The sequence below is a fragment of the Herpailurus yagouaroundi genome, unplaced genomic scaffold, assembly GCF_014898765.1.
Source record: "Herpailurus yagouaroundi ecotype Mexico unplaced genomic scaffold, PumYag 192, whole genome shotgun sequence".
Taxonomy (NCBI): Eukaryota; Metazoa; Chordata; class Mammalia; order Carnivora; family Felidae; genus Herpailurus; species Herpailurus yagouaroundi.
In genome coordinates, this window is record NW_024412423.1 from 22965307 (window position 1) to 22988913 (window position 23607).

Below are 23607 nucleotides of genomic sequence, written 5' to 3' on the forward strand. Positions count from 1 at the left end.
GGGGGGGGGGCGGGGAGGGGGGAACATTCCTGGCTGCTTGTGCGTTTAAATGGGTGTGGTGCTAAGTATATCTTGTTTACCTTATCTTTCTGTGGAAAAAGTTTTGAAGTCTGGTTGGGTTTGTCACATCATGCCTGTTGCCTAGCACTGCCTAAAGTGCTCTTATCTAGCAACAGGCTGGGTAGGTGGAGGTCGTGGCTTGGCCTCACAGAAGTTGAGAGTAAAGGATGCTTGGGTTGTTGTTTTAAAAATTATTTAAATTCTTTTTAAATAGAGCGCTTGAATTTCCTTAAGAGGACTCGAATTGCCCGGAGCGAGTTAGTTTTCAATTTTAATTGAAAGGAGTTCTAAGATTTCTGCAAGGTGTCAATGTGGAAGTGGCCATTGTAGGCAAAACAGTTCTTAGACACAGTGTGACAGTTTGGTATTGATCAGGATACTGTTGTGAAATTAGTGTGTTCCAGAGTCAGTAAGTAAGGGATTATTTTACAGATTTGTACAACTTTCTTTTTTTTCTTTTACTCCTTCTTTGGTAACTATTTTTTCCCTCTGTGGGGAACCCCAAGATGACAAGAATGCACACGTCATAAGAGACAATTTACCAAAATGTAACCTTCACAAAAGTGGTGCATAATACGTTTTAGAGTTTTAAATTTTAATTTTTGTTTTGTTTGTTTGTAGATCTATATTCCCTCTCTATTGCAGATCCCTTGGTCAGTGTGCCTTTCTTTTTCACATGGGTGTTTTTATCGTATGACTGTTACCCTGTGTCTTTGTTACAAAATTTCATTCATTATTTATCCTTCCATTCCTTTCAGGTTTGAAATAGCTGAGATCGGCAACAAAAGTTAGGTGAACATTCTCAACTGACTTTCCTCTTAGATTTTAAATGCATCCATATGATACAGTGTGGTAAAAAGGAAAGTCAGCAGTGGACTGAAAAAAGAATAAAATATTTTTGTAGAATACGTGCAGATTTGCTGGTATTATCTACTCGTCTGGTTCACCTCGGTAGGCGCCACAGAAATGGGTAGATTGATATGTGATGCATTTCTTTCCCCTCTGGCAAAGTCAGCTATTAATTTCAGTGGGAGACAGTGGCAGAATGTTGTTACTAATGAGGTTTGAATCAGATGTTGTTTACTGTTAGTTATGTAACATGTTGCTGGAAGTATTATTAAAAGTTGCCTTCTGTAGCAAGGTAGAGGCAAGTAAATTCTGCTTACTCTTCACTGAGTTTTAATTCTTGGCTGAACCTGAAGGCACATTACACTATAACCATAATTATACCTGGGCAGCCTGTCTGTTTCCTGTTTTCATCATGAACCCAAACATTATGATTTGCAGTGATGATCTTTTTTGTCCTTTGCGTTAAACAGAGGCAATATGTTTTCTCTGTCTACTGAAAACAGATTTGTAACTTGGTCAAATCAAAGATACTGGATTCTCTGTTTTTGAAGACCAAACAGTAAAATACCAGTTTTTCACTTTTTAGTAATGTACATTGAAATACTAATGCTGTCTTAAAAAATCTATTTTACACATATTGTTTGATAGTGCTTTATGTAAATTTTAATGTTACCAGTAGTTTGTAGAGTGTGTGAATTAAGAAAGCCCTTTTTGTTTATGACTTATCAGTGTTTATTATTACCAGATGTATATGTTGGTTTAGGCAGTGAGCCACACATTTGGATAAATTTCAGAGTCTGCTTGAGTGTACTTTAGGATATAGCCGCCTTTATTCCTTTGGTTTATCATTTTTCCCTGTTCTCTTTACTTCTGGAGGGTCTGTGTTCATTTCTCTTTTTTTAAATTTTTCTTTTTCTTTTTTTTTTTTAATGTTTATTTAGAGAGAGAAGAGAGTGAGTTGGGGAGGGGCAGAGAGAGAGGGAGACACAGAATCCGAAGTGGACCCCAGGCTCTGAGCTGTCAGCACAGAGCCCAACGTGGGGCTCAAACCCGCAAAGCACGAGATCATAACCTGAGCCCAAGTCGGACGCCCAAGCTACTGAGCCACCCAGGCACCCCACGTGTCTCTCTCTTTGTGTGTGTATGTTCCATACTAATCACAAAGAAGAAGCCAAAATAGTTTATTTCTTCACATGTTACCAGTGCCTTATATCTGATGGGTGTGCCGCTTGACTCAAGGTCAAAGACATTGAAGATTTCCTTTTATAAAGGACAGTTGCAGCCTGAGAGATGATTTGTAACTCCACCAGTCTGATTATTCTGGAGAGGAGAGTTATCTGGAAGGCTACGACCCAGGAAGGCTGCAGGGAGATAGGGTGCTTTCCCACCAAAGAAGATGGTGCACGACCCCAGGAAGCCTATACATGTCTTTTCACACCTTGTTTTTCCACTTCCAAACCTAATAGAATAACAGTAATTGAAATTTTTAGTGTTAGATTATCTAGTTTATTGTCGTTATCTAGAACTCTGAATCCGAGAAGTATGTGTACTAGTTGGAAGGTTAAGATACACAGTTCGTTTTGAAGAATTGATTGTTGTTAGGACCAGCTAATTTCCCATTTTCGTACATCACGTTTACATTCTAATATTTTTATTGTTTGAAAGAGGGGGTAATTACAGAGTTAGTAGGTTTTTCATAAATAATCACCTAGTTTCCAGCTCTTCAATGTTGTTTGTTTGTTTGTTTGTTTGTGTTTGTCTTGGGCAGCTAGCTGGAGACATTTTTGGCCCCATCTTAGGAGGGAGGTGGTTTCAGTGACTTTTCTTCCTGCTTTTACTGTGATATTCCTGACTTGGTTGTGACATTTTAGAAGAAAGAATTATTTATCAGACAGTTCTGTATGGGCAAGACTAAAATTGAAATTCACTTTTGGAAGCTAGTTGTTAAAGTACATTTTGTGAACAGGTTTTGCTTTTGAATTCTCTGGTGTACTAGTCTCTGTAGTGTTCATCCAATTTACAGAGGAGTATACTCTGAAAATCTGACAATGGTTTGATCTGTTGTCTGATTTGAACTGGATTTCCCCTTTTGATTTCTGTATATATGTGTTACTTTGTTACTGCTGAAAATAACAGTAAGAAAAGAAGCTAGTGTCACCATGCACTTTTCTCTGAGCTTAGCACCTGGAGTCCCGAGACATGCCTTACGCTTTGCCCATTTAACTATGATCTCAGAATATGGCTGGTGCTTTCAAGGCAAGTTTTGTTTTGTTCACTTTTGTTTTCATGATGTGTCAGGATCTGCCTTGCATCCTATCTGGTGGGCTGTATAACTTGAGATCTAGTTATTCTGGTTTCTGTGTTCCCAGGAAAAGGGGGTACTGTGGAAATATTTCAAAGCTAGTCTTTTGGGTTTTTTCCCCCTTATTCACCTCTTTCTGCCCACTTAAGTGAGTACCTACTTAACTTACTGACCATTTCCATTTCCACTCTTTGGAGCTGAGTGTACATTAAATGAATGATGACAACAGCTGAAAAGGTATCCAGAGCCATATTTGCTCCCTTTTCTTCTGAGTAGGTGACTTGAACTCTGGGGTGCACATGAGGTATGTGGAGACCATCTTCCTAAAGTGTTGTGTACTCAGGTTCGTGCTTGGTGCTCCAGAGACACATTTGGTAATGTAATGATTTGGTATCCCTTGACGATTTTATAATTTAAAGGAAAGCACCATAATGATTGACCAGCTCTGTGTCTATTCCTGTGCCTACAGGCCTGTACAAGTATACTGAAACACATCTGGTAGTAATAGAGGAAATCTTGCAGGCTCTGTGGGGGTGAGTATACATCTAGATCAGGTTCTGCTTAATTAGAGGACTTAGAGGAGCAGGTGAAGTTTAAAGAGTGATTAAAAACTGGGAAACAAAAGTCTGGATGTGGGAGATAAAAACGTAGAGACTTGTGTGGGCACAAAGAGAGACTATGCAAGATAATCTGTGAGAAGTGTCAGGGAACATGAGTTCAGCTCCTGACTGGCTTTGAAATCCACTGTGAGAATTTTTGATATCTTTGGAAATTGAGAGCCACGATTTGGAAAAGTAGTGATTTAAATGTTTCTCTAGGAAAGTTATTTTGGTGCCCATGTTGTATCCCCTCTTCCTCATAGATGTTCCCATAAAGAATAGTAGGATTTCTGAATCAAGAAAGTTTGTGGGAGGGGTGCCTGGGTGGCTCAGTCGTTTAAGAGTCCAACTTCGGCTTGGGTCATGATCTCATGGTCCGTGAGTTTGAGCCCCACGTCGGTCTCTGTGCTGACAGCTCGGAGCCTGGAGTTTGCTTTGGATTCTGTCTCCCTCTCTCTCTGCTCCTCCCCCGCTCATGCTCTGTCTCCCTCTCTCTCTCTCTCAAAAATAAATAAACACTAAAAAAAATTTGAAAAAAGAAAGAAAGCAAGCAAGCTTGTGGGCAAACTTGGTCCTGGTTTGTTTCTCTTCTCTGCCTGCAGCCAGGGATGTGGCTTACGTGTTTTAGTAATTGTATGTCTGGATCTAGGATTGGTTTGACACTGGCGGTGCTGATACATGGTGACTACTATTGATGTTAGAGCCATAAGGGTAAGATATTTTTAGAGCTTTACCCCCACCAGCCACAAAAACAGTTACCTTTGCAAGTGACTTCTTTACATGTTTCTAAGGACCTTGTTTCTCAGACCTGCTGTAAACCCTAAGACTCTTGTTTTCATGGTGGGAGGTAGGGTTCTAATCTCAGACCTCACGAATCTGAATTTTGTGGGATGGTTATGAGAAATGCGTTTCCTTAGGACCCCCATCTGTAATTCTTTTGTACAGGCTTGGCTGAGATCATGGTGGGTTGTGACCCAACCGTATGGACATTTATTTGCATGGGTTGATGTGCTCAGGAGATTTTGTTTTGACTAACAGTGTTGGATGAATTTTTGGATTGGTCGCTTGCCTTTTACTTTGGATTGAAGCAGTTGGAGAGGTGTTGGAGCAGAAAGTGAAAGAGCTGTTTCTGTGAATTGTTTTGTCAAGTCTGGGCACGAACCGTGCGTGTGTGTGTGTGTGTGTCTAGGGATGAGTTTGGAGGGTGGTTTGTGTATATCTTCTGGGAGTTGGTCAGGAGGTCCTACTTAGGTATCTTGAGGTAAGAACAGGATCTTTGGGTTTTTGTATTAATATGATTTCATTTGAAATGGAAGCCTGGTGAAGCTTAATAACATTTTATTTATACATTTAATGTATGTAAAATGTAACTCCTGATCTTCCTTTAGCTTTGTTATCAGTTTTCCCCCAAATCAGTTGATGACAAATCCTGTTCTTCCAGTTGTCAGGGCTTGACACCTTGGAATCATTGTTGACGCATGTGTTCTCACATTCCCCGTATCTCTTCTATCAGGAAACTTACTATTCCGTAAAATGCATGTGAAGTTGTCTACTCCCCACTGAACTGCCATCACTCTGATCTAGGCCATTATCATCTCTCACCTAGCTTACTGCAACTCTGAACTGGTCTCCCACTTTTACCCTTGCTGTTTATTCTCAACACATCAGCCAGAGTAGTTAGTTCTTTAATGTTTGTCAGAAAATGTCCTGTCTCCACTCAGAGCTCTCAAATGGGTCCTCATTTGAGTTACAGTAAAAGCCATTGCCCTTATATGCAGGATGTCCAATCTGGGTCTCTCATCTACTGAACCCCATTCTTTATTTTCCCTTCCTCGTTCACTTTATTCTCATGCTACCTTGGTCTTGGCAGTTCTCAGAATGTGCCGGACGTGCTCCCACCTTGAGATCTTTGCATTGCCTGTTGCATTTGCCTGCCATGATTTCCCCCAGATGTCTGCCTGTCTTGCTCCTGTTTCCTTCATGTTTTGATTCCCGTGGTGTCTGCTTAAGTGAGGCCCACCTCAGCTGCCCTATTTAAAATCACACCTCTCCCACCACACTTCCCATTCACCTTCCTCTGCTCTATTTTTCTCCCTAGCACTTTTCCCCGAACAAACTACAGTATTGCTTATTTATTGCCTTTGTCTGTCTCCCTCCTCTGGAGTGTAATCTACCGAGGACAAGCGTTTTGGGTCTCTTTATTCATGTGTATATTCCCAGGTCCTGGAATGCTACCTCAGAAGATATCCTTCTGAATGAATTACTTGAATAAATTTCAAAGGTCCTCTGAATATGCTTAGTATTGTTTCTTAAAGATTATTCTCTGGTGAGAGAGATAAAAATCATGTACGTCAGCAAACACTTACAAATTGATTTATACACTGAAGGAAATGAACATGGTATTAGATGAGGGATTGGGGAAAACCTACTTTATATAGGATTATGAGGTGATCAGGGAAGGTCTCTGGGATGACACTGAAGCTGAAGTCTGAATGCCAAGAGAGCTTGGAAATTAGTGGTTGGGGCTTGAAGAGAGTGGTTTGGGCAGAGAATGGCCTTTGTAAAAATCTCGGAGGTACAAAAGACATTCCAGTATAGGAAGATAAATTCCTTTGAAAGATGAATTCTTACTAATATTTTTTGAGAGCAGAAAGTGTTTGCCCCTAGTTTCTCATTGGTTTTTCTTAAATTTCAGCTTCCAAATTTGAATAGTCCTAGATAGATCTGTTGGAGATAATTTTTTTGAAATATGAATGTCTCTTGACATACAAGTCCTCTCTTTCTTTTTTTTTTTTTTTTTTTTTTTTTATTTTTTTTTCTTTTTATATATGAAATTTATTGTCAAATTGGTTTCCATACAACAAAGTCCTCTCTTTAGTAAGGATTTTAATATGGGTGAGGTATAGCTGCACTTTGGTTTTAAAATTTGTTTTTTCCCCTGACTATATTGGAAGTATGTTTGTTTTAAGAAGTAAAGAATTGTATGAAGCAGAAAGTGAGAAGTACCCTACCCCTTCAGCTAAGGCCCTTTCAAAAGCTTTTTGTGCTCATTCTCTTTCATTTATTAAACAAATATTTCTTGAGCATGTGTATCACCGGGCTCACAATGATGAGTGAAAATAGGTATGGTTCCTCTAATATACATTCATGCAGAATTTGTACTCTTACGGAGTTGGACAGATAAATGTAAAAATATAGTGTGTTAAGTGCTACAAAGTAGAGTTATGTGATGCAGTAAGAGTGTTTAAGAGGGGGGTTTTGTCTGTGCATCACCATCTGGGAAGGCTTCCTGAAAAAGGGATGCTTGAGCTGAAATAGAATTAATGTGTGTGTGTGTGTGTGTGTGTGTGTGTGTGTTTTGTAATATGCTAGATTCTTCTGTAATGCATGATATTTCTTAATTTTATAATGTGTATAATGTTCTCAATATATCTCTGAGGTACCACTGCTTTTTCTTTGTATTTCCAAGGTACTCTGCATTATTAATTGAAAGTTTGCAGAAGAATTTCAGGGAACTTAACACACAAGGATTTCTCAATCTTACTGTTACCTGTTTGTTTTTGTTTTTTAGCTCTGGGGAGCAGTCATTTCTCTAAGAAATAAAAAAAAAACCCACTGTAATGAAAAAGTCATCCAGTCAGGTCTTCATAAACAGAGGTAGACTATAAACTTCCAAGGTATGGCAGGTAATAGGTCATAGTTATTTTCTCAAGTCCCACCAAGTTCTGGTATAAGAAGTAGCTACACACATTCCTGCCTGCTCAGTTAACTGGCCTTCTCTGCTTGCTGTACATATTTTAAATTTTACTTTAATGGCTCATCTTTCTTGGTTATCATACAAAAGTAAATCTAGAAGAAAATGAAGCGGTGTACTAACCAGCATATGAAGCTGTTCACAACACCTTCTCTTCTTTCCATTACTTTTTAAGATCTTTGATACTACAGATAGTGTCTTTTCAGCCTGACTTTTTGGCTTATTAGATACTCAGTCGGTTTTGAGTAAAGGAAACCTGCCCTCTCAGAGTCAGCTCTCCCTTCTGTTGCTATGGTCCTCCAAATCTACACATCCCTCTTCTCTTGAGCTTTAGTTTCACTATTGCCGGGACGTGCATTTGTGCTTACTTCCTCCCAGTCCTCCACAGCCTCCTCTTGGCTAGACCTAGAATTGTCCTTTTTAGGTAAGTGATGTCTTTATTTTTCAGCTTTTAAACCGTTACCTTTCTTGTTTGCCCTTGGTCTCTTCTGGGTAGTTACCAAATCCTGTTGATGTTTTATTTGTAATGCCCATCACATCACTTCATTTTTGTCTCTGTTGCCATCCCTGTCCTGGTCTGTGTACCACTGTGCTGGAGTGTCCTCCTGTCATAGTTGGATTTCTACCATATATTCCATCTACCCTCTGCCTCCTGAATTAAGTCTCTTACTTAGTCATGTGCTGTTGCCATTTTTGACTTCTCGAAATTCCTCTTTGGACGTGTCTTTCTGCTTAGAACTCTACACTGCACATAGGGTTCCTTCTAGCAGCAGGGCTGTAGCCCTGTATTCATTCTTTCCCTGTTTGGCATTCATTCTGGGGCCTTTCCCTTTTGCCTCACAAACTAATTGTCCTCTTCCTGCCTCATTTGGCTTAATAGTACTTGGTTTTTCTTATTCTTGTTCTTTATTAACAACTGTATTGTGGTTTATAGATTGTCATCTTCCTCTTTTGAGCTTGTGATAAGCATTCCCAAAATATGTGCAGAAATGATGTGCTGTTATCCTCGCCTCATCCTTAAGACTTTTATCCACTTCCCTGCAATGTATGTGGTGGGGGAAGGACCCAGAGCTAGGCAGAGCTAAGATGTTTTGTATACTGGCGAAGCCTTCCACTTTTTGTCACTAGCCATTTGCAGCCTAGTTAATTTTTTCTTCATTCTTATTTACAAATATATCTTTTTACCTTCTTTCTCTCCTGCTTTCCAGTTATGTTGGAATAATTCCTCTTTCTTTCTGTTTTATTTATGATCCCCCTAAATAGATCTAAGTTTCACAGTGTTTGATCACCAGATTTAGTTACATTTACTCAAACTGCAATATTGATGGGAATTAACTGGCTCAACTGACACAGGTTGTCACAGGTATTTCCTAACAGGATTTTAGATTTGGGGACATTCTCTGGCTTTAAAGCTAGAAATAGAAAATCCCTGAAAGGAATATTTTGGGTACTGTTCAGTTTAATTTGTATTTTTTGGTTTGTTTTACTTGGTTAGCCCACTATGCATTCCTGTCATAAGACTTGACTTCTAAGGAAAAGGCTCATTTTGACACTTAAAATTGTAAATGTTGGGTATAGTACAACCTCAGAGCAAAAAAGAGAAAACAGAATTTGTCTTCTCTCCCTGATTAGGCTATTGAAATAAGGCTTTGATATTTATAAATAAAGGTTAAAATGTAAAAGATGTTAAACATTAAATGTTAACAAATTTGAAATAGCTTCTTATGAATGTTTATTGCAAAAGAAAATAATTCCATGATTTCAGTTCCTTGAAGTCTCCTTGTTTTCCTGGGAATTAATTATATCACCTTTAAAAAATAGTAGCAAATATGTATTATTCCCACTGGTGTACATTAGGATAGCTTTAATGTGATCACTGGCCCAGGATGAAGATGGCAGAGGCACAAATAGAATCTGCTTAGAAGCCAGGTTTTCGTGTAGAACACTGTCTCATATATCTGGGCTGTGAAATGCATTTTCCTTTTTACTTCGAGGAGAGCACAGAGGTAAGCAACGAGGAATGTGGGAGAGAGACGCTATGAGGAATGAGTAAAGAGTAGGCAGGAAAGAAGAGTCAAAGGGATGAGAACAAAAGAAAGGAGAATAGCAGATACTGGTGGAAAGTGATGGAGGGGGGGTGGGTAGCAGGAGAAGGGACTTTGGGGGAGGAAAAAAGAAAAAGCTGCATTATTTCCTTATTTCTTATAAGGTGTACTTACATTTTTTTTCCACCTTGTAACATCTCTGAAATTGGGAGGTGTCTTATAATCAATGGCATTTGAGTATTGGTTTTAGCTAGGTGACATTTGTGTTGCAGTTGTCCTTGCAGGAGCATAAACTCTGCCTTTCTGTTTATGTTGCTGTCATTTCTTTCATTTACACCCTTTGGGAAGATCAGGCAAGTATCAGAACTTGCAGGAGGGATGTCCATAGCTTGAATGACAATGCTGGGGTAATACGGGAACACTTTTCAGACCTGCAGTCTGAGGGCAGAGATTGATACTGTGAAGAAAAATTTTAAGTGGTAAGAAAGCACTGTGTGATAGTTTAATTTGCAACCTGTTCTTCCTTCAAGGTTAATAAAATAATGGTACATCTTAAATAGATGGCTTTGTATATTCATTGAAATAAAGTAGGTCAGCTATATATTAGAAATCCTCAGCCTGATCTCAGAAATGTTCATGATAATTGCAACAGTGGTAACTGCAGTTCTCTTTTACTGAGAATGTGCCATGCCAGGCACTGAGTTAAGTGGGTATCTCATTTAAGTCTCAGAACTGATATTTATTATACAAAATAGGAAAAAATAGAGGTTTAGGTGTAAATGTTAAATCCAGAATTTGAACCCAAGTTTATTAGACTTTTTAGATCTGGTGTTTTTATGTGTTACAATGCGTATATTGTTATCTGTGTGTAGATTAGCCTTATTTTATTGTATATTTCTAGCCAGTTCTTTAGTTCTACCACCTCAGTTCTAGCAAACTGAATCATTTTCTCATCCTGGTGGATGAAAACTCAGATTTTGTGTCTTTACTCACAATTATTTTTATGCCTCTGATAAAGCTACTTGGTGGTTCTTGTCTCCCTTCCCCTGTCCCCAAAGGGCCATCCCCTTAATTTATTGTAGCACCTTCTACACCCTTAGGGCATCTGCCATTCTCCATTGTGTATTGCAGAGAGGTATGGGCATATTTTCATAGCTTATCAATTTGTAATTCTTTAAAGTTTTAGTCTGGACTTGATTTGTCTTTTTTAGCCTTTTAGTTTCTTGCTTAGTGGTTTGCCCTTTTTAGGTGCTCTCAGTGAATGTGTGTTGTATAAATAAGACCGTGAGTCTGAGATCAAGATTAGCACTGGTTATGTCTGTTTGTGCCTCAGTAGACTCTGAAGGCATTGTGGAATGGGAGCACAGAGAACCAGATTAATTGCCCAGCAATATGTAACCTCTGAAGACTGAAGTTATTCAGTATAGCTTTGGGGACTTTCCTCTATTACTAGGATAAGTTTAGAGATACTATAGGAAGGTATTATGGATGGTTATGCACACAGCTGACTGAGCTGAAAATTGGTGTTCTCAGTGTTTGTGAATTCATTTTACTTAGTGAAAAGCAAAAGAGGTGTGAAGAATTGAACCGACTTTTCATGAATAGATTCAAAATTCTACATTCTGATTACTAGAAAACCTAGTCATACCCTAATTTTCAAAGGATTGAATGTTTACTTGGGGTTCATATTACAGATGCTAATATATGCATACTAGAAAAAAGTATAATATCTTATTTTGTTTTTTGCGGGGCGCCTGGGTGGCGCAGTCGGTTAAGCGTCCGACTTCAGCCAGGTCACGATCTCGCGGTCCGTGAGTTCGAGCCCTGCGTCAGGCTCTGGGCTGATGGCTCAGAGCCTGGAGCCTGTTTCCGATTCTGTGTCTCCCTCTCTCTCTGCCCCTCCCCCGTTCATGCTCTGTCTCTCTCTGTCCCCAAAAAAATAAATAAACGTTGAAAAAAAATTTATTTTGTTTTTTGTGTATATAGTGAGAAATTCTTTTCATAACCAAGGACTTAAGATAGTAAAATAAATCTATTGCTGTATCCAAAGCACTGTGATAGTTTTATTTGTGAGGATCAAGGTATTGTCTCGAATCTGATAGATTTTACACAATAGTTTACAGGAGAAAATTTATCATACGGGTACAGTACAGCAATTTTGATCCCAGTAAAACAATTTTATTTAGAAACCTAAATGTTAAATATTAATGAAGTGAATGAGTGAGATTTAGGCTGTTAAAATTATGTGTTCTAGTGATTAGTGTGGCAAAAATGTCCAAATGAGATAAAAAGGCTTTGGAGTAAGGCTACCATAATGAATATAAATTTTTAATTAAATTTTAATAAAATATAAATTTTATTTTTATAATTTTATTATAATAGTAATAAACACTAGTCTTTCATACATATTGACTCATTTTGTTCAATTGAGAGAAGAATGGGTTGAAGTAGATAAAGAGGTTAATGAAGTATGTTAAGTGGTATAAAGAATCACTTTGAAAGTGAGCATATTGAACAGGATTATCCTTGGTCTCTGAAACTATATAATGTTGTGATAACAACACTTTGAGTATTTTGGAGAAGTCAGAGATAGGGAGAACAGTAGAGAAGGTCTTTAAGCAAAGAATATTCTTTGGTGGGAGACATTTCTTTTTAGGGTACCGTGTGTACAGTGTTTAGGAGTGTGAGTTCTGGAGCCGGCCTGCCAAGTTTCAATTCTTGGCTCTATTTCTAATCTATTCTATTTCTAATCTATATAAATAAGCAAGTTACTTTTAATTTCTCTTTCCTTGTTCTCTCATCTGTAAAATGAGAATAGTGGAATTTACCTGATAGGGCTGTTGCGAGATTTTAATGATTTTTTTGTCTCTCAGAGTAAGGTCCTTAACAGTGTTAACATAGTGTTCGGTAAATGTTAGTGGTTTTTTATTATTATCATCATCATCATCAAAGGAATATTAATGTTTTTGCTTTAGCAATTGATTTTGTAGAAAGGAAGCTGTTGGATTCCTTGAAATAGCTATATTCTTTTTAAGAAAGCCGAATGTCCCACAGAAGTCTACCTCTGTAGGTAACTTCTTAAGATCATTCATGCCCTGTTGTGTCTTCAGTCATTAACATTGCAGCCCATGTTCCATGCTTTGTACAGAGAATTTCCAGCACAGCACAGCATCGGAGAGCTTCGTAAGGATAACTAAGTCATTAAGAAAAGCTCATGCTACATTTAGGTCTTCCTGAACTAACGATAATTGGCTCTAAAGAAACCCATTTAAAATGAAATCATTTAGGGGCGCCTGGGTGGCGCAGTCGGTTAAGCGTCCGACTTCAGCCAGGTCACGATCTCGCAGTCCGGGAGTTTGAGCCCCGCATCAGGCTCTGGGCTGATGGCTCAGAGCCTGGAGCCTGTTTCCGATTCTGTGTCTCCCTCTCTCTCTGCCCCTCCCCCGTTCATGCTCTGTCTCTCTCTGTCCCAAAAATAAATAAACGTTGAAAAAAAATTTTTTTTAAATGAAACCATTTAAAATTCGATCTGTATTTTATACTAAATTGTGAATAAAAGGTCTGATTGGGACTTCATCTTCAAAAATTAAAACTTGGGAAAAACATGAAGTTACAGTTGTAAACATGTATTCTTATGATGAACAAAGAATGGATCAAGTTTGATGGATAGGCTTAATTTTTCTCACAAGATAATTTAGCATGATAGGGCATCCCTTATGTTTATCATGCGTGCTACTAACATGAAGAGCTTTTTTGTGTTTTTTGTGAAAATATCCATAAAAAATACATACTGATTTTACTGAGGACCACTCTTAATCCTTTGTCAGTGAAGCTGTTCTCTCTCCACTAAGATAGACTTGCTTACTGTAAGTGTAAACATGGTGAATTCTTTCAGCTCATTGTTCCCTATCAGTGTAAACCCACTGCAGAAGTACCATCCATCTTGGCAATATCACATCACTCCTGCGGGTCTCTTGGAGGCGAAGGGAACTGCAAATCTGATGCTTATGCTGCTTGCTGTCTGTCCATGAGTGTTAAAGTCATTTGTCTCTGAATCTGGAGTCCCATGTCCTTCGTCAGCATCCGTGAAACAGTTAACAGACTAACTTACTTGCTTGGGGGTGGGGAATGGTAGGGTAAAATTAAATCCCCGACCCTACATTGTTGGCCGTTATTTTAATAAACTTGGTAAAATTTTAGAGTATTTTGCAAACTTTGTACTTTCACTGGTGGCTTGTAAGCCATTATGGTGAGGGAAATGTTAGTGAATGGGAACTAATTTTGTAAGTGATCAGTTCACAAACAAATTTTTTTAAAGATTATTTTATAAATCTCAGGTATATAACTTACTGAACATTTACATATGTGTACATCTATGTCATCATCACCCACATCGAGATGTAGAATATTTCTGTCTCCCCAGAAGACTGTCTTGTCCCCACTTAGTTAACCCTTCTTGCCTCTGGTGACGTAGGTTAGTTTTGCCTTTTTCTGAGAAGGAATGATAAAATGTGTAATCTCTTGTATCTGACTTCTTCAATATTTCATCTGTGTGACTTATCCATGTTTTTCATGTGTTAGCTCTTTGTCGTTGCTGTAAAGTATTCTGTTTTATGAATTTGATAGTATGGTTTATTGACCCAGTCCACTGTTGATGGATATTTGGGTTATTTCCAATTTGGGACTATTACAGATAAAGTTGTTGTGAACATGAATTTGCCTTTTGGTGGCGCTAGCACTTGTTTCTGTTAGTTATATATACCTAGGGATGGAATTGCTGGGTCATCGGGATTTATGTGTAATGTGGAGTGTTATTTCACTGTTTTCTTTAAAAAAAATTTGTTTCTGATAACAATGTTGAGTCCATTTTACCATCTAATGGCCATTGTGGTATTATGTGAAATGCCTGATCAGTTCTTTTGTTTAAACACCAGTAAATTCTTATGATGACTTTGTAAGGTGAGACTTAGATAATGAGTACTTGAATTAGTTGCACATATCACTTCTGCAGGTTGCAAAGTTATAAAATATTTTTAGAAAGAATAGCACGAAAGGTTTCTGAAATTTTTAGTCATTCCATTTTTAGAGTTGAATACATGATTTGTCCCTACTCCTTTCCCATTTCTCGTTTTAAGAAAACACTAATACTGAGTCTTAAGTTTTTGGAATCTGACACCCTTTTTTTTTTTTTTTCCTGAAATCAGTCTCTTGAAGTTGAACTAATGATATCCAGTCATTGGCCTTTTCTTTGTTCATATTCTCTTTAAACTTTGCCTTGTGTTTGATATTCTGCAGTACTGTTGTATGTAATTTTAATCTCCTCCTTTTAACAATACTTCATCCGTAACTTTTTCCTCTTCCCTACCAGTGAATGTTCCCTAATATGCCCGTGTTAATGTGTTGCTCTTTTCACTCTGTTGAAAACCTATTTTATATTACTGTTTCAGTTCTTTGTAGAAAATCTTAAATCTCTTTCTCATCTTTTCCTTGCTTAACCTATATGTCCAGTTATGACTTTTTTCTGATAGAGTTCACGTTCTTCTCTACTAACTAAACTACCTTCTGAGTGTCCTTGATTCTGCTAATGGGGTTATCATTATTTGAAGTTATCTTTGATTTCAAGGTATAGTTGATAGAAAAATCAATGACCATTCATTAAATACTCCCTTAGTATGTGATACGATGCACGGAATGGTGCCAGGTCCTGAAGATTTCCTCCTGGAAGGATTTTGTACTCCATTTGGGAAGTTAAGATAGTTCTTGTCACTTTTTTTTTTTTTTTTTAATTACTGATCTTGAGAGGGTGGGTGCAAGTTGGAGAGAGGCAGATAGAGAGGGAGAGAGAGAATCCCAAGCAGGCAGGGTCCTCACCTTCAGCTCGGAGCCTGACATGGGGCTCAAACTCACGAAACTTGAGATCAAGACGGTCACCCGACTCAGCCACCCAGGAGCCCCCTTGTCACTGTCTTATTAATTAGTTTTTATGATAAATATTCAATGACCATAGCCTTTTTAGAATAGGCTGGTGAAGGAATTCTTCACAAAGGGGGGTGGACTTGAGCTTATCACTAAGGATGACAGAGATTTCTCTTGGACACTGATGGGCAAAAGTACAGGAATTTGTGCTGGATCAGAAAGTGTGTATAGTGGTACAGTGGTGTGTACATTAGGTTTTTTTAAGTCTTGACTCTTCCTTTGAATACTAATGGCCATAATTCATGTTTAAATAGCACTTTGGAGTTTATAAAGCATTTATTGTATGTGTGCTGTGGGTACACATATGTGCACACATTTTTTTACTTAAACATTTCAGTGACTTAGGAACCATCTACCTTTTTGTACAGATAAGTTAGTAGACTTGGAAAGAATGATACTTGCTCATGGTCTTCTGTCTTATAAAGGACTGAATCTGGTCATTTTCAGTTTTCATCATACTACTTTTTAAAAATTAAAAATAGTTAATGTTGGGGCACCTGGGTGGCACAGTCGGTTAAGCATCCGACTTCAGCCAGGTCACGATCTCGCGGTCCGTGAGTTCGAGCCCCACGTCAGGCTCTGGGCTGATGGCTCGGAGCCTGGAGCCTGTTTCCGATTCTGTGTCTCCCTCTCTCCCTGCCCCTCCCCCGTTCATGCTCTGTCTCTCTGTCCCAAAAATAAATAAACGTTGAAAAAAAAATTAAAAAAAATAAATAAAAATAGTTAATGTTTTGAGTTATGACATATTTAAACATAGAAAACAGGAGAGAAAATAACATATCTGGTTACTTGCCAGGTTTTTTTTAAACCTCATTTTAAAAGAACACAGCTGAAGCTTTTCCATTCTTCATCCTTCTTTCACCAGTGGTACCCAGTACTCAGTGTCCTGAGATTGGTTATGTATCATTTTCATTCATACTTATATTCTGTTATCATATGTGTGCATATCCATAAATACCATGTTTTAACTTTTATATAGTTGCTCTTATAAAGGAATGTCTTTTTTTCCAAGTTGCTTTTCTTTAGCTCATTCACTCACTGCTTGCTTGCTCACTCACTGAATAAGTAGGTACTGTTCTAGGTCCAGGGGACTATGATGGTGGATAAGGAAGATAAAGCTACCTGCCTAGTAACATTTCAGTGGGGAAAATATCTAAAAAGTAATAAAATTGATAACTTGGTCAGGTTAGAATAAATACCATGAAAATTTAGCAGAATCAGGGACTAGGGAATGATGTGGGAGTGTGATGTATACTATTTTAGATAAAGTGGCCAGGGAAGTCCTTTTTCACGAGGTGACATTTGAGTAGCTGAATTAATTGAAAGAGTAAGCGTGTTAAATAAGATCAGGGAGAATTCCAGGGGAGAAAACATCGAGTGCAAAGGCCCTGAGGTAGAAATGATCTTGGAACACTTGAGAAATGGAAAGAAGTCAAGGGTGATTAAGTTAGCTAGAACAATGGTAAGAAATGAATCTGCAACTGGAGGGGTTGTGGGAGGGGGGATGGGCTAAATAGGTAAGGGTCACTAAGGAATCGACTCCTGAAATCATTGTTACACTATATGCTAACTAATTTGGGTGTAAAATAAAAAAAAATTAAAAATAACAACAAAAAGAAATGAATTTGGAGGAGAAGCCAAAGGCTAGCTCATGTAGGCCCTTTAAAGTGATGTTAAGGAATTTGGATACCAAGTGTGATGGGAAGCCACAGAATAATTTTTGAGCAGAGGTATGACAGAGTTTCACATACTTTGAAGGTTACTTTTATATTAGAATTCTGTGTAGAATTCTGTAGACACTTTATAGTCTGTGAACTGTTACTGACAAAAGAAAGAATGTGGGAGCTCTTTCTATATTGCTCTGGGAAGATCTGGAGGATATATCGTTCATATGTTTTTCTGTACCTTTTTTCTTTTTAGAATACCACAGTTCATGTCAATGAAGGTGTGTGTGTGTGTGTGTGTGTGTGTGTGTGTGTGTGTGTGTGTGTTAATTTTCTCTGGAAGGCCATGAAGGACAAAATAAAAGGATGATCTCTGAGAAGGGGAATTGATTGATGATGGGAAGAAAAATGGGAAGGAAACTAAGCACTCAATCCTTTTTGTCTGTCCAGAAAATATTTTTAAATCATACAGAAGAGTGCACAGTACACATCTTAAGTATCTCACCAGCTGTATTTTCACCAGCTGAGCTCTCCCATATAATCACCCATAGTGAGAAGTAAAACTTCACCAGGATGGCAGAAACTCTGATTCCCTTCTAATTAATATCCTTCCTTTGAAAGGGAAACCACTGTCCTTCCCTGACTTGTAGCACAGCATGCATTAGTTTTGCCTCCTTGTAGTGCCAGCACTCGTAACTCAATTCTGTTCACCATAATTTTAGTTTACTGTTTTTATTTTAATATCATGCAAGTAATGCGTCAATAGATTCCCTTTGTTAAAAGGTTAAAACAATGCAGAAGTATATAAAACAAATCACACTGGACCCCTTTCTATTTCCTTTCCTCCATTCCATGCAGTGATTAATTATGTGGCCTTGTAGACTTTGTTCTGTATTTACATGCATAAATAACTTTTCCTTTTTTAAAATATGCAATATGGTTAGTACTTGATGATGATGATGATGATGATAGTGCTATTAGATGAGTAGTTAAAATTTATTAGGCATTTTCTGGTGGTTCACTACAAATCTGGTATCTGGTCTTTAAGTTTCTCTCCATTTGTCTTCCCCTTCTCAGCTTAACCTCTCCATTGCTCATCTATTCTGTCTTCTACACGCATGCACTACCCTGTCTAGCCTTCATCATTATGTTCCACTGTTACTCAATAAAGATCTCAATCCAGCCAGACCTGTCTACTCTATTTTAGGAAATGCTCTATTCTTGTCTGCCCACGTATTTTTGTTTGTTGTTTGTGTCTCCTCTGCCTTTGAAATTTCTCTTGTCTTGACAAGCAAACCATATTTTGCTTTACTTTCTTATGTTTACTCTCTGGCCCAAATGGCTTTTATCCTATTTCCTTGAGGTAGCTACACCTGAGCTCAGCCCTTCTTTATGTTTAGCACATAACACTTTATAGTCTGTGAACTGTTACCGACATACACTTTCAGTCTCTCGTTTTATTTCTTTAGTTTAATATAGCCAGTTTTGCTTACCTGGCTAAAATGATCCTGTGTTGGGCTGGGGAAGTTCATCCACACAGGAGTTTCCCTCTACTTCTGTACACCTTTCCCTGCATGGTTCCAGGTCCTAACCTTGGTTCATAGGAGTCTGGATAGCCACTGCTGGTTGATCAGCATCCAGAACAATGCTTGGCACTTAGTAGGTTCTCAGTAAGTACATGTTGGCTCTTAAGATGAAGCCATACTTGAAGTGACTTCCTTAAGCACCATCATGGCAGTTCACTGTACATGGCACGTAACAAGCAGTCAGTAATTATTTGTTGAATTTAACTCCGTTTTAATTTATATTTACCTGGGTTTTAACTGAACGCACATATTCTTTTCTGGGAAGATGTATCCCGATCCAGTATGGTCTTGACAGTAAGGTTGACTAGAATTTGTCAAAGGCAGAGCTGCTGCATTATTTGCAATGTTGGGCACAAGAAAGGAAGCATCTTTGGTTACTGACATCCTTTTTCCAAACATTACTCGTGCTGTTTCACCAGCTACTCATTGTCTGCACTTGGCTGTGTATTGACTACAGGGAATTATACCCATTCTTCTTATCAGTGCGGTGCCACTGCACATCACTTCCTCTTGTCATCATTGCCAAGAGCTTCTTAAGGGTGCAGAGGGGCGGTCTGCCTAGCGCAGGTTCTTTAACTTAATATGCTGAAAATAATCACAGAAGGCAATGGGCATTATAAAATTATAAACTGCCCTTTTCTGGGTTAAACTTTGCATTTATTCCCTTTAAATCTGCTCAGCATTCTTAGCTTTAAAAATAGATACTTCCCACTTTTCTGACAATTATGTGTGTTATGATTTATTTGAGGGCTTGTTATCTCTTAAGAAAAAAACTAAGCTAGAATTTGATAAAATTTGTTTCTAATAATGGGACTTAAGTAGTACTATGGCTTTTGCCCAAACCTTAAAAGTCTGTGAGACATTTTATGGACAATAATGACCTTAGGGAAAGCTAGATTTATGTGAAGACTTTTGTTCAGATTAGGACATGTCATGTTCAAAATTGACATAACGTGACATGACTTTCAGTGAAGAGAAGTACTTCAGCATCAAAAGTTTTCAAGGGCATTTGGGGGCTTACTGGCCTGAGGAAAGGAAACATTTAGAGGCTATTTTTTGGATAATACATAGGAAGTAGAGCAAGCAGTCTGTTTTTGCTTTTGGTTATCGTTTGGCATTGCCAGTGAATTATTTGTTCACGTATGAAGAAAGGAAGTGAGTGGTCACAGGACTTTAGAGAAAATTTCTTTCTCTAGACTTAGGTTTTTGTTTGTTTGTTTGCTTTGTAATGGTTTTCTGTTCTCATTTAAAAACAATATACCTTTCGCTTATATTGATTTAGATGTGTGTTAATTGTGTTCATTTAAGTTAGGGATCTTACCCTTTTTCCTCTCTCTCTTTCAGGACTTGAACCAATGAAAGAATTTTATGGCACTTATGAAGATAAATGTCACTCCTCCCTTTTTAATGGGAACTTCTGCTTAGAACCTGTATATGACTTTTCATCTGTGAGCTGTTCTTTGAGTAGCCACTGACTTTGAGTTGCAGGAAGGTCTCTGAAGATTTATATCAAATGACGTCAATGGCCAGCTTGTTCTCCTTTACTAGTCCAGCAGTAAAGCGATTGTTGGGCTGGAAGCAAGGTGATGAAGAGGAGAAATGGGCAGAAAAGGCAGTCGATGCTTTGGTGAAAAAGTTAAAAAAGAAAAAGGGTGCCATGGAAGAACTGGAGAAAGCCTTGAGCAGTCCAGGACAGCCAAGCAAATGTGTCACTATTCCCAGATCTTTAGATGGACGCCTGCAGGTTTCTCACAGAAAAGGCTTACCCCATGTTATATATTGTCGTGTTTGGCGCTGGCCTGATTTGCAGAGTCATCACGAGCTAAAGCCGTTGGATATTTGTGAATTTCCTTTTGGATCTAAGCAAAAGGAAGTTTGTATCAACCCATACCACTATAAGAGAGTGGAGAGTCCAGGTAGGTTTTACTCTAAGAAGAATTGAACAAACGTGTCTCTTGCTGATTTACATTTCAGTGATTTAGTAGTTAAAAGACTATGTTAGCCTTGTGTTTCCTTCTTAAAGATTTTAATCTCGGAAGGAATAGTGGCTTTTGAATTTAGCTTTTTATATGTAGATAATATAGCTCCCAAGTGGCTAATTCTAATTCATGTCCACCTTAAGCAGTCAGTCATGTGTGTGTGAATCAGGCAGAGGTAGTTGTATATGTGCTCTGCCTTTCCTGTGGGTGACATGTTTCTATTTTATCTAAAACCTGAGCTCCGTGTGTGTACTGCATACCACTCCTTTTTGTGTATTCAAGAACTTTGTTCCTCCAGGTACCCCCCTCTCCCCAGCATTATATTTCCCCTCCCTACTAGACTGTTTCTGTCAGCACACAAGCATGTCCTGATACTGCCCATCCTAAAATAAAAGTTCAGAAAGAATGCTGGTCTTGACCTCATTTACATCGCCTCACCCCCAGTCTCCTGCACTCTTTCCCCTAGTCCTCTTATAGGAGTCTCCATTTTTATTACCTCCACAGGACTTTAGCCCTCCCCTTCTTTCTGGACACCCCTCCCTAGTTGGTCTCTCTTCCCTACCATTTGACTTGTGAAGATTGCTTGTGATGCCTTCTTCTGGATAGAGGGCTTATTCCCAGTCCTCCTCTTCCTTTCCTTCTCAACATCATTTGATGGTTGATCTCCTTCCTTCCCGCTCACAACTGTTTCTTTCTTGGCTTCTGGAACCCTACCCTTTTCTCATTCTCCTACCTCACTGGCTGTTTTTGTTTAGTCTCTTCATTGGCTTATTTTCCTGTTTTCACATGACTCAGTTCCTAGACATTTTCTACATCCATATTTTTCCTCTATGGGCTCTGTTAGCTCTCACTTGTCATAAAACTGTCTGAAAGCTCATGCTTACATTTTGAACTCCAGAGTGAACTTCTCCTTTGAGTTCTAGACTTTTGTATCCAGTTGCCCACTTGACACCTCCACTTGATCCCTCTCATAAACATATCCTATTTACTGTATCTCAGTAGGACTTTTGATTTTTTCCCTCACCAAGTGCTTTCTTCCTCCAGTTTTCCCTATTGAAGCAAATGGCACCAAGCATTCATGTAGTCACTACTGACGTCTTCTTTTACTTACCTCTCCGAAGTTCTGAATTTGAGCCATGAGCAAATGCTCTTTGCCTGCCTTCAGAATATATCTTGATAATGTCCCTTCTTACCATCTCTCATACCACTCTTCTAGTATAGACCACATTCATCTTTCATCTTAAGTAGTGCCTGATAGGTCTCTCTGCCTCTTTTCTTTCCCTCCAGCCCATTCTGTTTTCTGCACAGCAGCCAGAGTGATCTTTAGAGGATGCCAAATTATGTCAGTGCCTGCTCAAAACACTTAAGAGACTTTTATCACACTTAGAACAGATTTCTACATAACCTCTCTTCAGACTTCCTCTCTTCCATGGGCTTGCCCTACCCCTGCAGCTAGACTTTTTTTTTTTTTTTTTCCTATTTCTTCTACTTCGTCTCCCCTACCATCTTTTCATGGCACATTTTCTTACTTTAATCAGCCCTTGCTCAAATACCCCCATCACTACTTGATGCCGAATTAGCTTTTTCATTTATTTATTGACTGATGTAAGCAGGAACTTCCTCTGTCTCATTCTATACTGCATCAGCAGTGCTTAGAATAGTAGTCTTACCTTGCACTCAGTAGATGATGCACAGTAAGTTTTGTGTTTTGTTTTGTTTTAATGAATGAATTGTATAAATTGAGATACTAGTTTGGTACATTTGTTATCTTTTGCTGTATAACAAATTAACACAAGCTAAGGGGCTTAATACACGTTTACTATCTCGGTTTCTATGAGCCAGGAGTCCAGGCATGGCTTAATTTGGGTCCTTTGCAAGACTCTATTTAAAGTGTTGGTCAGGGCGTGGGTTTCATGTGAGGCTCAGCTGGGGAAGGACCTGCTTCCTAGCTCGTGTGATTATTGGCAGGGTTTAGTTCCTTGTGGGCTCTTGGACTCTTCTTGCTGGTTGTTGACTAGAGGCTGCCTTCATGTGCTTGCCACTTTTTCATAGGTGGCTCACATTCATGGCAGCCCACTTCAGAGACAAGAAGAGAGAGAGGGTCTTCTTGATGGAAGGGCATTACATTCTTATACTGTGTCATCACATACATCCTGTCACCTTTGCCACATTCTATTAGCAGCAAGTCACGGATACAATACTCACACTCAAAGGGAGAGGATTATGCAGGGGTGAATACTGAGAGTTGGGAACCACAGTGGCCACCTTAGAGGCTGTCTGGATTTCACATGGAGATAATGTAAGCCCAGAATGGTAAAAAAAAAAAAAAAAAAAAAAAGTCTCTGGAAAATGCAAAAACAATGGCAGTGATGGTGCTGTCAGAGTAAAAAAAAAAAGACCCACGCGTGAAATTCTGATATATCACGGTTAAAAAAGAAGATTCTAAAAGCTCCCACAGAGAAAAGAAAGGACATATACAAAGGACTGGAAGTGAGACTGTTAGGTTTCTCAAAGCAGTTCTGGATTCTGGAAGGCAGTGAAGCAGTGCCCCCAAAATTAAGAGAGAAAAAGTTGTTTATTCTGGAATCTGTCAGCCGATGAACAAAAGACAAGGTATTTTCATGTATGCAAGGACTGAAAATTCACCTTCCTTTTGCCCTTCTTTAGGAAACTAATAGAGGATGAGATCTAGGAAATGGGATCCAGCAGGGGAAAAGAGAAGGGACATCTAAGGACTTGAGAGCTCTAGGAGACTTAACATAGCAACCAGTGTAGATTGTAGAAGAATGAAGG

General features: G+C 38.6%; 1 protein-coding gene across 1 annotated transcript in view; it reads left to right on the plus strand.

The window, feature by feature from the left end:
• SMAD5 (SMAD family member 5) overlaps positions 1-23607 on the plus strand; it is a 47681-nt gene that overhangs the window by 1404 nt on the left and 22670 nt on the right. Inside the window, exon 2 of the mRNA XM_040444538.1 lies at positions 20180-20751. Coding sequence (XP_040300472.1) covers positions 20349-20751 — 403 coding nt within the window. The 5' untranslated portion in view covers positions 20180-20348. The remainder of the gene's footprint in view (positions 1-20179; positions 20752-23607) is intronic.